This window comes from Salvelinus alpinus, chromosome 29 (genome assembly GCF_045679555.1).
Source record: "Salvelinus alpinus chromosome 29, SLU_Salpinus.1, whole genome shotgun sequence".
NCBI lineage: Eukaryota > Metazoa > Chordata > Actinopteri > Salmoniformes > Salmonidae > Salvelinus > Salvelinus alpinus.
In genome coordinates, this window is record NC_092114.1 from 40,207,154 (window position 1) to 40,223,434 (window position 16,281).

General features: G+C 42.7%; 1 protein-coding gene and 1 non-coding gene across 2 annotated transcripts in view; both read right to left on the minus strand.

Annotated features, from left to right (window-relative positions):
* Nucleotides 1-14,368, minus strand: part of LOC139558907 (chloride channel protein 1-like) — a 40,970-nt gene extending 26,602 nt beyond the window's left edge. The window contains exons 1-4 of the mRNA XM_071374414.1: nt 14,365-14,368; nt 13,968-14,059; nt 860-1,163; nt 442-573 (exon numbers count right to left, since the gene is read on the minus strand). Coding sequence (XP_071230515.1) covers nt 442-573; nt 860-1,163; nt 13,968-14,059; nt 14,365-14,368 — 532 coding nt within the window. The remainder of the gene's footprint in view (nt 1-441; nt 574-859; nt 1,164-13,967; nt 14,060-14,364) is intronic.
* On the minus strand, nt 9,258-9,310 carry LOC139559469 (U7 small nuclear RNA). The gene has a single exon (XR_011671773.1). It is a non-coding gene; the product is annotated as a U7 small nuclear RNA (small nuclear RNA).
* Nucleotides 14,369-16,281: the final 1,913 nt, after the last annotated feature.

Sequence of the window (16,281 nt, forward strand, 5' to 3'; positions counted from 1 at the left end):
CGTATCAGAGAAAATTTACTCTGTGTTTATGAATAACATCACTGAGAGGTAGCATATAAAATTTGCACAGTAGGGGTTCAAAAACAGAGCCTTGAGGGATTCCATTACACAAACTTCACTCAACCCCCTAATTTGGGTAATGACTATAAACATAATTTATCATTTCAAATGTAATGTTTTGCAATGTTTGTTTTGCAAGATTCATTTTGCATATCAGGTTACCGCTGAACTGTTTTGCAACACTTTTTGATAATCACTCATCCTAACCCTCAACAATAAGCAACCAGGTGTCTTGTTAGAACACTATTTATGCTATAAAAGCAGTCGTGCAACTGTATGAATTGCCGGTTCAGTGGCTTGAATGCAAGCATTGTAAAAACATATCTCATCATCATAAAACAAGATGGTTTAGTGTGTGTTGCATTGTGGGTATTGTAGTACATTGTAGACTCTTGGCACTGGTGTAGTCCATGGTCCAGCTGACCAGAGCCATTGAGATGCCCAGCAGCACCAGAAAGATCCAGTCCTCTCCCAGCTTGGTGACCAGGAACCTCTGCACACGTGCTACACAGTCTGAGAAAACACCACGACAGACGATCATTCACAATGATGCTTCAAATACATGTGTACTTTTTAACTATACAGTGTAAAAAGGTCATCAATTCTAAAATGAGATTTGATTTTAATACAACAATAACCAGTTTTGGTCAGTGTTCATGTTCAACTATTGATCGCTAGCTAACACTTTTGAAAGTGCAACATTAACTCTGAGTATTGTGGGGCAATAAAGACACTTTTAACTTGAACCCTGTTAGAGTCAATTTAACATCTGCGACTTTATTGAGCACTGACTCCTCACCTCGGCACTTTGAGTAAGAGCGACGTCTCTTTGTAGACAAAGGGTTGCCTTGCTCTGTAGCCATTTGTGCACGTCCCACCTCGTCTGAGTGATGCCGACGCCTGTGCCTGCTTTGGTGCACGTGTCCATGTGTGTGACTGTGGTGGTGGCCATGGTGGTGGCCGTGGTGATGGTGGCCATGGTGATTGTGCGGATGGTGGCCATGGTGATGGTGATGGTGTTTCTTCCATTGTCTCTCTGTCAGAAGTCGGGTGGTCTCTCTCCGGCCAGACCCACCCGGGTGCTCACGGTATTCCCCATACAGCTGAAAGTGACAGGAGGAAGAGAGACATTACCCATATGTTCATGAACAAAGGCCTACAATGAAGACCCGCCGAAAATGTAGTTCAGGTAAGGTTAGGGGGACAGCATTCTATTTTGGGAAAATAAAGAACAATAGTTTAAGATATTTTAATTTGCTCTGAATGTGTATATTTTAAAGACGATATATATCATGCAGTATATATACTATTATTATTACATACAGTACATGTACACATAACAGTTCATATACAGTACCAGTCAAAAGTTTGGACACACCTACTCATTCAAGGATTTTACTTTATTTTGACTATTTCCTACATTGTAGATGTAAGGTTCTGTATTTATTTTCTTTGTCAACCTTGTGTTCTGTTTCGTTGTGTTCTTGAACGTAGCCCTGTTTCTTTGTGTTCTGGAACGTAGCCCTGTCTTTCATTATTGTTCATTATTTCACCTGTGTTAGTTACGCACCTGGTCTCATCAGCTCCTTATTTAGTTCAGTTCATTCTGTTAGTGCCTTTGTGAGGTATTGTTCGTTTTGACTCTACTAAGCCTTTTCCTAGCTCGTTTGTGAGAACCAGTTATAGCATTCAGTCCTAGTTTTGATTCACTTGCCTGTTTGCCTACCTGTGCATGACCATTGCCTGCCTGTGACCACGATTTCTGCCTTCTGTGAAGGTGAAATAAACACCTGCCGTGCTCTGTGTGTGACTCTAGACCTTTTTCACCCGGAGTATTCATAACAGTAGAATAATAGTGAAGACATCAAAATTATGAAATACCACGGGGAATCATGTAGTAACCAAAAAAGTGTTAAACAAATCAAAACATATTATGTGTGTCTTGTGAATTTGTGGAATTTCTTTCCTTTTTAATGCATTTGAGCCAATCAGTTGTGTTGTGACAAGGTAGGGGTGGTATACAGAAGCCCTATTTGGTAAAAGACCAAGTCCATATTATGGCAAGAACAGCACAAATAAGCAAAGAGAAACGGCACTCCATCATTACTTGAAGACATGAAGGTCAGTCAATCCGGAAAAATTTCAAAAATGTTTCGTTTTTCAAGTGCAGTCGCAAAAACCATCAAGGGCCATGATGAAATTGGCTCTCATGAGGACCGCCACAGGAAAGGAAGACCCAGAGTTACCTCTGCTGCAGAGAATAAGTTCATTAGAGTTACCAGCCTCAGAAATTGCAGCCCAAATAAATGCTTCACAGAAATCAAGTAACAGACACATCTCAACATCAACTGTTCAGAGGAGACTGTGTGAATCAGGCCTTCATGGTCAAATTGCTGCAAAGAAACCACTACTAAAGGACACCTATAAGAAGAGATTTGCTTGGGCCAAGAAACAAGAGCAATGGACATTAGACCGGTGAAAATGTGTCCTTTGGTCTGATGAGTCCAAATTTGAGATTTTTGGTTCCAACCACCGTGTCTTTGTGAGACACAGAGTAGGTGAACAGGTGATCTCTGCATGTGTGGTTCGCACCATGAAGCATGGAGGAGGAGGTGGGATGGTGTGGGGGTGCTTTGCTGGTGACACTGTCAGTGATGTATTTAGAATTCAAGGCACACTTAATCAGCATGGCTACCACAGCATTCTGCAGCGATACGCCATCCCATCTGGTTTGCGCTTAGTGGGATTATCATTTGTTCTTCATCAGGACAATGACCCAACGCACCTTCAGGCGGTGTAAGGGCTATTTGACCAGAAGGAGGGTGATGGAGTGCTGCATCAGATGACTTGGCCTCCGCATTCACCCGACCTCAACCCAATTGGGAGGGTTTGGGATGAGTTGGACCGCAGAGTGAAGGAAAAGCAGCCAATAAGTGCTCAGAATATGTGGGAACTCCAAGACCGTTGAGAAAATAATTCCAGGTGAAGCTGGTTGAGGGAATGCAAAGCGTGTGCAAACCTGTCATCAAGTCAAACGGTGGCTACTTTGAAGAATCTAAAATCTAAAATATATATATTTTTAAATGTAACACTTTTTTGCTTTCTAAATGATTCCATATGTTATTTCATCGTTTTGATGTCTTCACTATTATTCTACAATGTAAAAAATTGTAAATAGTAAAAATAGTAAAAATAAAGAAAAAACATTGAATTAGTAGGTGTGTCCAAACTTTTGACTGGTACTGTATGTTATTAAAATATATAAATATAATGTGAATGGTCATGTATCAAAGAAGAACTTAAAATAAATAAACACTATTTTTTGTTTCAGAATGTGGGAGAGTTCAAGTGTCATAATGTACAGTGAGCTCCAAAAGTATTGGGACAGTCACACATTTTTTGTTGTTTTGGCTCTGTATCCACAAATAGCATACCCCCCAAGATATTATAACCTCTCACCATTACAATAGCAGGGGAGGTTAGCATTTTTTTGGGTGGGTGTGATATTTATGCCTCTGTAATGTTCTCACTCATCATTATTCACGATTCATTCAGGATTATCCGTAATCATGGTAGCATCCACAGGAATGTAGAAGTGTTAAGAAACATATTCTATTCTTATTTACAATAAAATTGACTCCAAAATGATACATTAAAGAATTTACCATTAATTTCTATTGGGCACAAAGTAATGGTAGCATCCACATTAATCCAAAGTGCTGGAATACAGAGCCAAAACAAATCAAAAATTGTCACTGTCCCAATACTTTTGGAGCTCACCGTATTCTGGCGGACGGGTCATGCAGAAAGACAAAACTCCTCGACATGTTGACTTTAAATCTCGTAGAGAGGAAGCATGGGTCTACATTTGGATGAATTACCTCTGGACCGCATCCAGACATCTGGCAAAGAGATAACCACTCAACTCTCTCACACACAGAAACATGGACATACTTTCATAAACACATACATGCCACACTAATTATGTAATACATCTAATGCTACATGACTTGGCTTTTATCATGGTGTAATTACAATACATGGAATGTATCTTTTTGAGTGATATTACATTAGTTTCTTACGGGGGTGGGGGGAGCAGGGGGTTGGTGAGCTACTATACCAACCAAAGATCAAGCCAAGATTCAAGGTATTTGATCCTGTATCAGACAAGACTAGCAGTGGGTTGTGGGTAAATATTTCACCCACGTTGTAATCATGACAGACACATTTCACAATCAAACTGGAGAGGTGGTAAATATAACATCCCATGCCAATTCTAAACGGAAGAGGACATATTCTAATTCACTTGCATAAACGGTCAATCAAGTCCACTAATTACTATGATAAAAACACAATCAAACAGCAGACAATCTTGTAAGGAACATGTCAACGCCAATATTTTCCAAACTAACAGTTCGATGGTCTTCAAAACGACACTGTTACTGTTTAATTTGCATGATATTGTTTTAGTGGCTCAATTTATTTATTTTTATTTTCATTTCACCTTTCTTTAACCAGGTAGGCCAGTTGAGAACAAGTTCTCATTTACGACTGCGACCTGGCCAAGATGAAGCAAAGCAGTTTGACACAAACAACAACACAGAGTTACACATGGAATAACCAAACGTACAGTCAAAAACACAATAGAAAAAAGATATATACAGTGTGTGCAAATGAGGTAAGATCAGGGAGGTAAGGCAATAAATAGGCTGTAGTGGCGAAGTAATTATAGCAAATATAGCAAAAAAAAGAATAACAATATGGAGATGGGCTATTTATAAGATGGGCTATGTACAGGTGCAATGATCTGTGAGCTGCTCTGACAGCTGATGCTTAAAGTTAGTGAGGGAGATATAAGTCTCCAGCTTCAGTGATTTTTGAAATTCATTCCAGTCATTGGCAGCAGAGAACTGGAAGGGAAGGCGGCCAAAGTAGGAATAGGCTTTGGGGGTGACCAGTAAAATATACCTGCTGGAGCGCGTGCTACGGGTGGGTGCTGCTATGGTGACCAGTGAGCTGAGGTAAGGCGGGGCTTTACCTAGCAAAGACTTATAGATGACCTGGAGCCAGTGGGCTTGGCGACGAATATGAAGCGAGGGCCAGGAAACGAGAGCATACAGGTCGCAGTGGTGGGTAGTATATGGGGCTTTGGTGACAAAACGGATGACACTGTGATAGACTGCATCCAATTTGCTGAGTAGAGTGTTGGAGGCTATTTTGTAAATGACATCGCCAAAGTCAAGGATCGGTAGGATAGTCAGTTTTACGAGGGTATGTTTGGCAGCATGAGTGAAGGAGGCTTTGTTGCGAAATAGGAAGCCGATTCTAGATTTAATTTTGGATTGGACATGCTTAATGTGAGTCTGGAAGGAGAGTTTACAGTCTAACCAGACACCTAGGTATTTGTAATTGTCCACATATTCTAAGTCACAACCGTCCAGAGTAGTGATGCTGGACGGGCGGGCAATTGCAGGTAGCGATCGGTTGAAGAGCATGCATTTAGTTTTACTTGCATCTAAGAGCAGTTGGAGGCCACGGAAGGAGAGTAGTATGGCATTGAAGCTCGTCTGGAGGTTAGTTAACACAGTGTCCAAAGAAGGGCCAGAAGTATATAAAATGGTGTCATCTGCGTAGAGGTGGATCAGAGAATCACCAGCAGCAAGAGCAACATCATTGATGTATACAGAGAAAAGAGTCGGCCCGAGAATTGAACCCTGTGGCACCCTCATAGAGACTGCCAGAGGTCCGGACAACAGGCCCTCCGATTTGACACACTGAACTCTGTCTGAGAAGTAGTTGGTGAACCAGGCGAGGCAGTCATTTGAGAAACCAAGGCTGTTGAGTCTGCCGATAAGAATGTTGTGATTGACAGAGTCGAAAGCCTTGGCCAGGTCGATGAATATGGCTGGACAGTATTGTCTTTTATCGATGGCGGTTATGATATAATTTAGGACCTTGAGCGGGGCTGAGGTGCACCCATGACCAGCTCGGAAACCAGATTGCATAGCGGAGAAGGTACGGTGGGATTCGAAATGGTCGGTGATCTGTTTGTTTACTAGACTTTCGAAGACCTTAGAAAGGCAGGGTAGAATAGATATAGGTCTGTAACAGTTTGGGTCTAGAGTGTCTCCCCCTTTGAAGAGGGGGATGACCACGGCAGCTTTCCAATCTTTAGGGATCTCAGACAATACGAAAGAGAGGTTGAACAGGCTAGTAATGGGGGTTGCAACAATTGCTCCATACATTTTCCCTGACAACCAAAAGCATTACTTACATTCTGAATGCTTAACAGAACAGGAAAATTGTGAAATTCACGCACTTATTGTAACAATGTGCACTGAGAGTCGGGAAGCAAGTTCAGGGAGTGAGTGTTTTAATAAATAAACACAACATAATACAAACAAACAAGAACATAGAGCCATCTGCTTTGCTTAAGATCAGGAATTTGAAATTATTTATACTTTTACTTCTACTTTTGATACTTAAGTATATTTTAGCAATTACATTTATTTTTGATACTTACGTATATTTAAAACCAAATACTTTTAGACTTTTACTCAAGTAGTATTTTACTGGGTGACTTTCACTTTTACTTGAGTTACTTTCTATTAAGGTATCTATGCTTTTACTCAAGTATGACAATTGGGTATTTGTTCCACCACTGGTCATAATACAGTTCAGTTAATGTGAGGTTCCATGTAAAACACAAATAATCGAATGATTCATGTTTGCTTATTACCGAGACACTATGTGCAGCCTCCATTGTTGTAGTCTACATGTAATGTCCTTTAAAGCAATTCTTATACACAACATTGCCAAAAGTAGGTGGACACCTGCTCATCAAACATCTCATTCCAAAATCATGGTCATTAATATGGAGTTGGTCCCCCCTTCGCTCCACTCTTCTGGGAAGGCTTTCCACTAGACATTGGAACATTGCTGTGGGGACTTGCTTCCATTCAGCCACAAGAGCATTATTGAGGTCGGGCACTGATGTTGGGCGATTAGGCCTGGCTCGCATTCGGCGTTCCAAATAATCCCAAAGGTGTTCGATGGGGTTGAGGTCAGGGCTCTGTGCAGGCCAGTCTAGTTCTTCCACACCGATCTTGACAAACCATTTCTGTATGGAGCGCTTTGTGCACGGGGGCATTGTCAAGCCTAAACAGGAAAGGACCTTCCCCAAACTGTTGCCACAAAGTTGGAAGCACAGAATCGTCTAGAATGTCAATGTAAGCTGTAGCATTAATATTTCCCTTTACTGGAACAAAGGGGCCTATCCTGAACCATGAAAAACAACCCCAGACCATTATTGCTCCTCCACCTAACTTTACAGTTGGCAGTACGCATTCTCCTGGCATCCGCCAAACCCAGATTAGTTTGTCGGATTGTCAGATGGTGAAGCCTGACTCATCACTCCAGAGAACGTGTTTCCACTGCTCCAATGGCGGCGAGCTTTACACCACTCCAGCCGACGCTTGGCAATGCGCGTGGTGATCTTATGCCTGTGCGAAGACCCCGATGAACAGTTGTTGTGCTGACGTTGCTTCCAGAGGCAGTTAGGAACTCGGTAGTGAGTGTTGCAATGGAGGACAGAGGATTTTTACGAGCTACAGCACTCGGCGGTCCCGTTCTGTGAGCTTGTGTGGCCTACCACTTCGCTGTTGAGCCGCTGTTGCTCCTAGATGTTACCACTTCACAATAACAGCACGTACAGTTGACCGGGGCAGATCTAGCAGGGCATAAATTTGATGAACTGACTTGTTGGAAAGGTGGCATCCTATGACGGTGCCACGTTGAAAGTCACTGAGCTCGTCAGTACGGGCCATTCTGCTGGCAATGTTTGTCTATGGAGATTGCATGACTGTGTGATCGATTATATACACCTGTCAGCAACGGGTGTGTCTGCAATATCCGAATACACTCATTTGAAGGGGTGTCCATACTTTTGGCCATGTAGTGTTGTTCCACAAAAGTGAAGGCCTACATTGCAACTCTATACTATGGCCTTTTCTCAATTGGATTTGCTGAACTCCTGCGTCCTCTCTCCTACGTCCTTCCTCGCTTCCTTTTGAAAAAGGTCTCCTCAAACCACTCATCGGTTTCCAGGCCACGGAGTAGAGAAGACGGAGGAGAGAGCGTGGAGGATGGACTTTTGCCAAAATTAGAAAAGGCATATGACACAGTGGATAGGGCATGTTGACACAAAACATCCTCCTGAAATCAGACACAGATCAATGTCAATGGGGTGCTGGGCTGCTTGGGACAATATGCAATATCGAGTAGAACCCATACATCCATACACATACTGTACCTTTGTTTAGTGAACATTTTGATCTGATCAACGTATCGTTCTCACGTAATTTACCATGGTACACCACAAGCACATAGACATACATCAGACATCATTGAATTAGTGAAACAAAATATTTTTGGGGAAACCAACAATCTGTTGTGTGGAGTCTGAAAATCCTCTAGTATACTATGAGCGCTCAGATACAAACCACATCTGCATAGTGCAGTTGATCGCTGGTCAACATTGCGACAAGTAGTGACAAGTGGTGCCTAGCATTGACGCGTTGGGCCGGCCTTTCAATAACCTTTCAACACCTCTTAATTTAGTGTACACATACAGGTCTGTCTCTGTGGCTCCTAGAAAGAGTACTGTACTTGGTCATACACATGGAAACGTATAGCAAATAAATCACCAACATAGCATGAGATGAAACTGAGCTGCACACTCGACATGACTTCCATTGGACCAGACATATCACAGTCAGGCTTCCCATGGGATACACTGACAATAAGTATCAGACTGTATTATACCTGTATCAGCTTTCACTGTCCAACAAACCTCTTACTAGAACAATATGTTGGAAGTTGTATCATTACAAAAATAGGCACTAAGGGGTTAAAATTAGGAATTAAACAAGATAATATATGGGGATACCTTTAAAAAAAAAATACTATAGTATTCACTGTAGTGTTTTTGCTGGCTTTACTGTAGTATTCACTGTAGCATACTGTATTATTTGTAGTTAAATATAGTATAAATACTGTAGTGAAAGAAAACTGTAGTACATACTATAGTAATTAATGTAGTGTTTTTGCGTATTGTAGTACACCGTAGTATTTACTGTAGTGTTTTTGCGGACATTACTGTAGTATTTACTATGTTTTATTGTCTTTGACATAGAAGCGGAGGCTTTCTCCTTGAGGAAACCTACTGGAGAAATACTAAAAGAGTACATTTTCCATAACCTGTAGGTAGGTAGGACTGGGGACTGAACTGATAGTTCAGAGCTTCTACTCTTTTCTATAACATGTAGGGAACACAATAATATGGTCTATACTTGGCATGTAGGTCTCTCATTTATGGGTGGCACAAATTGCGATATGGGGGAGGGGAATGGACAGAGTATTTACAAATTAAATACTGTAGCATTTACTATAGTTAAACAAGTGTGGTGTTTTTGCGGAAATAGTATTTACTGCGGTGTTTTTTGCGGATAATAATGTAGTATTTACTATAGTATTCTACAGTTTTCTACAACATCTATAGTAAGCATTACACGACCAAAGGATATTACAGTGTGTAATGTAGTATTCTACAGTATACTACAAAATTCTACAGTAAGCACTACACAATCGAGGGATGTGTAGTATAGTGTGTAGTATAGTTTTCTACAGTTTACTACATAATTCTATAGTAGGTACTGTAAACGGTAAACGGTAATATTTTTCATGTGGGAACTTTCCCAGCTGCCGTCTGCAGATTCTGTGGACAGGATTTAGTAACAATGAATCTTTTATAACAGTATGTTGTTGGATTTTGAATGACTGAATTCAACACAGGTATCAGTAGCAGACTTAAGGATATTATGTGTACACAAAATCCATTTGGCTGTAGTCATGGATTTACTGGGAAATACTAGCCTCCCGAAACGGAGTCAGAAATACTTTCAGTCCCCTGAAGTGCAGCAGTAAAGCCTTGTTATGCCACTTGTTATACTATACCAAGGAAGAAGAAACCTCTCTCAACCGACTCACCCCTAGAAGATAGTGCACGGTGAGATGAGCTGAAACCCCACCTGCAATTGAGTGACGATCCTCCACACACCAAAAGATACTCAAAAGAGAATCATGTTAATAATGACAAAACATCATGTCTAATAATGTTTTATAGAAACATTTGGTTTCATTCTTAAAAGATTCCATACTGTAAGTTTGATTAAAAAATATTGTTTGGGGAACTTAAAGAAATTCTCCCCCTACAGGTTCCTTTATTAGCGAGAGGTGTACCTCAAGAGTTAATCCTCACTCCATTCACATTTTCCCTATTTTTCATCAGGGTCCTTGTGTTTCCTAGTGGTTTCTGTACAAACTCAAGGCCGTCTTTCACCTTCAGGATATATTGTGGTAACATAACATCTTGGCAAACTCCTGTGACAGGAAGGCAAATCTCTTTGATGCTCACTCCTCGAACAAAGGCCATGGGCGAGTTGGAATCTTAAAGATTTCCCCAAATATATATGTCTAGTAACACACAGATGTATTCACAAACATTTACTAGGCATTTACTCAACTAGCATCTAACTGGATCTAACTTAGGACAGTTAACTAACTGGTCTATGGCTGTAATGCATCACTATCATATGGCTATTGGCTATTCTACACAATATAATATACTACTAACCACTAATACACTACACAGTAGGTCACAGTAGGTCATATGCTAAAGGTTTTGTAACCATTGTAATATTATTTCAAAATGGTTAACGTCCCCATCAGTTTGCTTGTCGATACATTATGTGCCAGATCAGTCTTGTAAAGTGCCTGTATGAACACCTTATCACCAAGCGGGTCAATTTAAAAGTTCAACATATTTGATTGGTCAACATTTTCAAATTAGAAATGATACCTGTGTGCCTGATACACGTGTTTCATCCCTGCTCGCTCACAAGTCCCATCAGTCTATTTCAGTCATCCTCTGCCTTTCCCTACCTCTGTCAGTACATGTAATCCCCCTCTTTCTCCATATTTCTCCTCCCCTCTGAGCCCCTCGCGCTCTTCCGCCTCTACACCTCATGCTCCTCGAACACTTTCCCTCTCTCCCCCTTTCTCACCGGGTGTAACTCTACTCTGGAAGTTATATTTAGCACCGGTGTGACCCAACGTCCACCACTACACACTTCTCCACACCTCTACCTCTCTCTATCTCTCGCCCTCCGGGGTGTATCTCTCAATCTCTCACTATCTGTCTGCTTGTCCGTCCCGCTGACCCTCCAGGATTTCTGTAAGGGGAGGTACGTGTGAATGGACCACGACATTTGGGCATGTTCGTAAAGCGGAAGGCAAGCACGTTTATCATAAAGTATACAGAGAGACATCAATCGCTCAGTGTGGATTTGATCAAAACGGCAAAATAGATTTCATCTCAATGAACATCATAACGGCTCTTTTTGTAGTTTTCACAATGAAGGCACATACCTGGACACACCTGTGAGATAGTTAGGGTGGATTCAAATCAGAGAAAACAACATGAGAATAGATTATGACTCATGAGCTCTGCCTTATGACAGTTACGGATCCTGTCCGTACGTTTTTTTTTTTAGTAACAGCTTGACAATGTAACGTGAATAATTCCATGTATTACACTGTCAAGCTGTTACTGATAACTCGGATGGATAAAATACATAACGGTCATGTTATGAATGTCACGGATCCCTTCGGAACTTTTACGCACACCTGTCCCCTGTTCCCACTGATTAGTACACGTATAAGTGTGCCCTTTGGTTTCCATTGGGCTGTCCATTAGTGTTCCAAAGTCCGTTGGTGCGTGTGAGTACCTGTGCTGTGTTTTGGGCTTTCGTGCCATTGTGGATTGCGCAGATGATTACGGGACTCGTCCCGTGTGTTAATCATTGTGCGCTTGTGTTATTTATTCGAGGTACTCCTCGCTCTTTTGTTTGGGTTTCAACCCTGTGTTTTGTATACGTGTTTGTTTGGTCTTCGTCCCCGTGCCTTTACACGGCACGCCGTAATTTTGTACAATAAAAAATCCTATTATGCATTCCTGCGTCTGACTCCCGATCCATTATACCAACGTGACAATGAATAATCACTGTTAGCGGTTGCAGGGCTTTCCCCTGCATGTCGGGCCTGACAACACCCTTAACTGTATTCACAATATAACATGTCCTCAAGTGGCAGCCTAATGGCACCAGCAGTGACACCAAAATATAAGAAGTCATTGTAGTAATAATAGTAGTAGTAGTAAAAAAAATAGGAATCTAACTACCTACTTTCTACTTTCTGCCTGCCTGTCTGTCTGTCTGTCTCTGTCTGCCTACCTGCCCGCCCGTCCGTCTGTCTGTCTCTGTCTGTCTGTCTACTTGCTGTCTGTCTGTCTGCCTGCCTGTCTGTCTGTCTGTCTGCCTGTCTGTATGTTTGCAGGTCCATTCATCTGCTGGTCGGCTCGACCAGACGCGTGACATCTATAGCAATAGGCCACATGACGGGAATGTAAAGTCAAAGTCTTCCAGAGTATTAACCACATACATTCTCTGCATGTCTGTCAACAACTCTCCACATAACTCTCTATTGTGCCTGGCAATGGCATCTTGTTCAAATGAAATGGGAGGCCTCCAGGTGATATCATTTCTTGATCCTCCCCAGCACAATGACAAGGAGAACAGAAACAAACTCCCGCTCCAAAAAAGTGGCACTTCTCAATATAGCCCGGCTCCCCGGGCGACAGTGTAAACATACGGTTATCACAGTCCACATGGCCTGCACACACACACACACACACACACACACACACACACACACACACACACACACACACACACACACACACACACACACACACACACACACACACACACACACACACACACACACACACACACACACACACACACACACACACACACACACAGGACCTACAGTACATGCACACACACCCGCACGCAGATACACAGGTGTAGACACACACACACACACCCATCACCATGTGGACACACAGACTAACAGCCTATGGCCTTAGCCAAAGCCCCACGGTATACTGTTTCCCTGTTACACACAATACGCCACACCAATTTACATCCTGCGTGTTTCTTAAGAATCCCCAAAACTTTCTGAACGTCCAATGGTTTAAGTCCCTCCAGATGTTTTGGAACAATCTGTTCCGCGTGGTCTTAGACTACATGACGAGCGGAGATTACAAGCATATTCCACGTGCACAATTGGGTTTACCCTATCCCACACCACACCACACGGCTTTAAACCTAGATGTATCACCATGGAGGAAATCACACTTTCATGCACACATTTCTCCCAGGTCCATCTGAGAGCATGGAGAGGCACTTACCACCATAAAATACCAAGGAGGTAGTTGAACTAACAAACATATATTTCCTCTTAAAAATGCATTATGTTTGTGGGTAAGCAACGAAAGGACTGAAAGGTGGAGAGGCTAATGAACAGGTGGCCGAGAAAGGCAGAGAGAGAAAGAGCAAGACGGTGAGAGAGAGTTGAGACGGAGACTGAAGGTGTGTGGTCCTCAGACACACAAGACACCTGTTGCCATGAGCCTGTTGCCACAGTAACAGACCTGCTAAGAGGTCTCTGTGACCACCGTGACAATACTGTGTCCCTCCCCATGCTCCCTATGCAAGAGCAGGGATGACCCGATATGTCATGCAAGAGATTGCGCAAGATTCATTTCCGAGTTCGAGATGAAGCGGCAGAGATAGGCAGCGTTACACAGTGGTACGCTGAGAGCGAATGGAATGAGATCAGAGGAGAAGTTACTGACAGAGTTACGGAGAGGGATAGGAAGTGAGAGGAGAGAGACAGAGAGATCGAGAGAGAGAGAGGAAGAGAGTGTGGGAGAAAGAACTGACCAGGGTCTGTTGGTATCTCAGAGCCTTCCTTTCCGACGCATCTGCGGCCATTGACACACTGTCACTGACCCAAAAATAAACCAGCTGTCGGTCTCAGCATTTCCAGCTCTGAGTTCGCGCCGTAGAGTACGCGCAGACACACACGCACACTGGAGACACACACAGAGAGATAGATACTCTCCCGCACACACACACATTCTGACACAGTGTAAACGAGCCCTTGCAGTAGACCCCCCCCCCCCCCTTCTTCCCTCCACCACTCGGATTGCCCACCCCTGTCCTGGTAAGCAGTGCGTGTGAACGAGCAGACGCCCCATGCCTCACTAACCCATCTCTCCCTCTATCGCTCCCTCTATCAGATAGGCAGCTCAGACTGTAGCAGTGGCTAATGGCGTACCCATCCTGTTGCCTGGGGCGACCCCCTAAGACTTTGAGAACCTGTTAATTTGAATAGAGGAACAGCAGGGAAGGGGGAGAGAGAGACAGAAGGGGAGGCGGGAGTAGACAGGGAATGAGAGAGCGAGATAGTTCATTGGACATGGCCTGCTGTGAGGGATGTTCCTCGTTGGAGTTGGCACTGCACTTTGTTGAGGCTATGGCACAGGATGTTCTTTTGGCTTGTTGGGTTTAGAGCATTCAGGATATAGCAAGGTTCAGGGTCTAGCACCTGCCACTGTCTGATCCAGCAACTATGAGAGTCGAGGAAACAGATGTTGATATGCAATGCCCGTCAAAAAGAAAAACATTCGGAACTCAGAAAAATATCCAAGGAGTTCAAGATACTACTGAACTTCATTAAAGATAAATTAATTAAAATGCACGGAAAGGAGACAATTACATAATATGGTAGATGTAGGGGAAGCATAGAGGTTTTCAGATCACAAGATGTTTTCAGAGCCCTTTAAAGCAGACTCTATAGCGCTGATGTTTTGGGTGTTTAAAGTAAGTGTTAACTGAAAATCTCTTCTATGATGTCATACTCCTGAGGAGAATGAGCTCACCAATCAGTGGTCTACAGGAGGTTGAGTTGGCCAATCAGTGGTCTACTTGCGTGTGTAACGACCTTCGTAGGGAGAAAGAGAGGAGGACCAAAGCGCAGCGTGGTGAAGTGTTCATGATGAATCTTTAATAGAACAAACTGAACACTGAGATACAAAACAATAAAGTGAACTACTGAAAACCGAAACAGTTCCGTGTGGACCACACAGACACGGAAGACAACCACCCACAAAACACAATAGAAAACAGGCTACCTAAATATGGTTCCCAATCAGAGACAAAGACAAACACCTGCCTCTGATTGAGAACCATATCAGGCCAAACGAAAAACCCAACATAGAAAAACAAACATAGATAACCCACCCAACTCACGCCCTGACCATAAAACAAAGAAATAACAAAAGAACTAAGGTCAGAACGTGACAGCGTGAATATTTTTAATTACCATCTTACGCCCACACAATTCTGTTGTTGGGGTACGCCCACACAATTCCAACACAGAAAAGCTGCTTTTTAACATACTTAATAACCAGTCTTTGGAAGGAAAACTATTTCACTCATATTGTAAGTAATTATAAGTCATATTTCGTAGAAATCTGGAAACACTGGACGGTTACTTGAAGAGTTAACAGATGGACAAAAAGAAGTTCCCATGAATGTTTGTCCGATGGTGTTGGAAAACCGCTGAGTGATTATAAAACACAAAGGAAACGCCAACATGACATTGCAAAGCCACACATCCTGTATACCCGTGGAGGCTGCTGAGGGGAGGACGGCTCATAGTAACAGCTGGAATGGAGCCAATGGAATGGTAGCAACCACATGGAAACCATATTTGATACCATTCCATTGACTCCATTCCAGCCATCATTATGAGCCGTCATCCCCACAGCAGCCTCTACTGCTGTATATAGTACCAACAAACTGCAAGGCGGGGAATAAGTGCCCCTCATTCATGTGCCACAGTGACAGTGCACCAAAAGACTGATACTACCTAAGTTACAGTACTTCCCCAATGCCCCCAGTGCCTGTGATTGTTGATAGGAGTGGAAAGACCAGTTTCACTTTGGGAAAAGTAATGGAGATGGGAGGTGTTGGCATTCAAGACTAGCCACGTTGAGGCCCTGTGAATCGACCGCACCTTTGACCTTTGATGGAGACAGGTGATGAGGAAGAGACTAAAATTAGTTTGAGATAGTTGTGAGGGCATCGGAAACCCACACGCTGTAGCACTTTACACAATAAGGGACACACTAAAAGCCCAAAACAGAACTCACCGTTAGCAGGTGATAAGGGTGAGGAGGAAAAGGTGCAG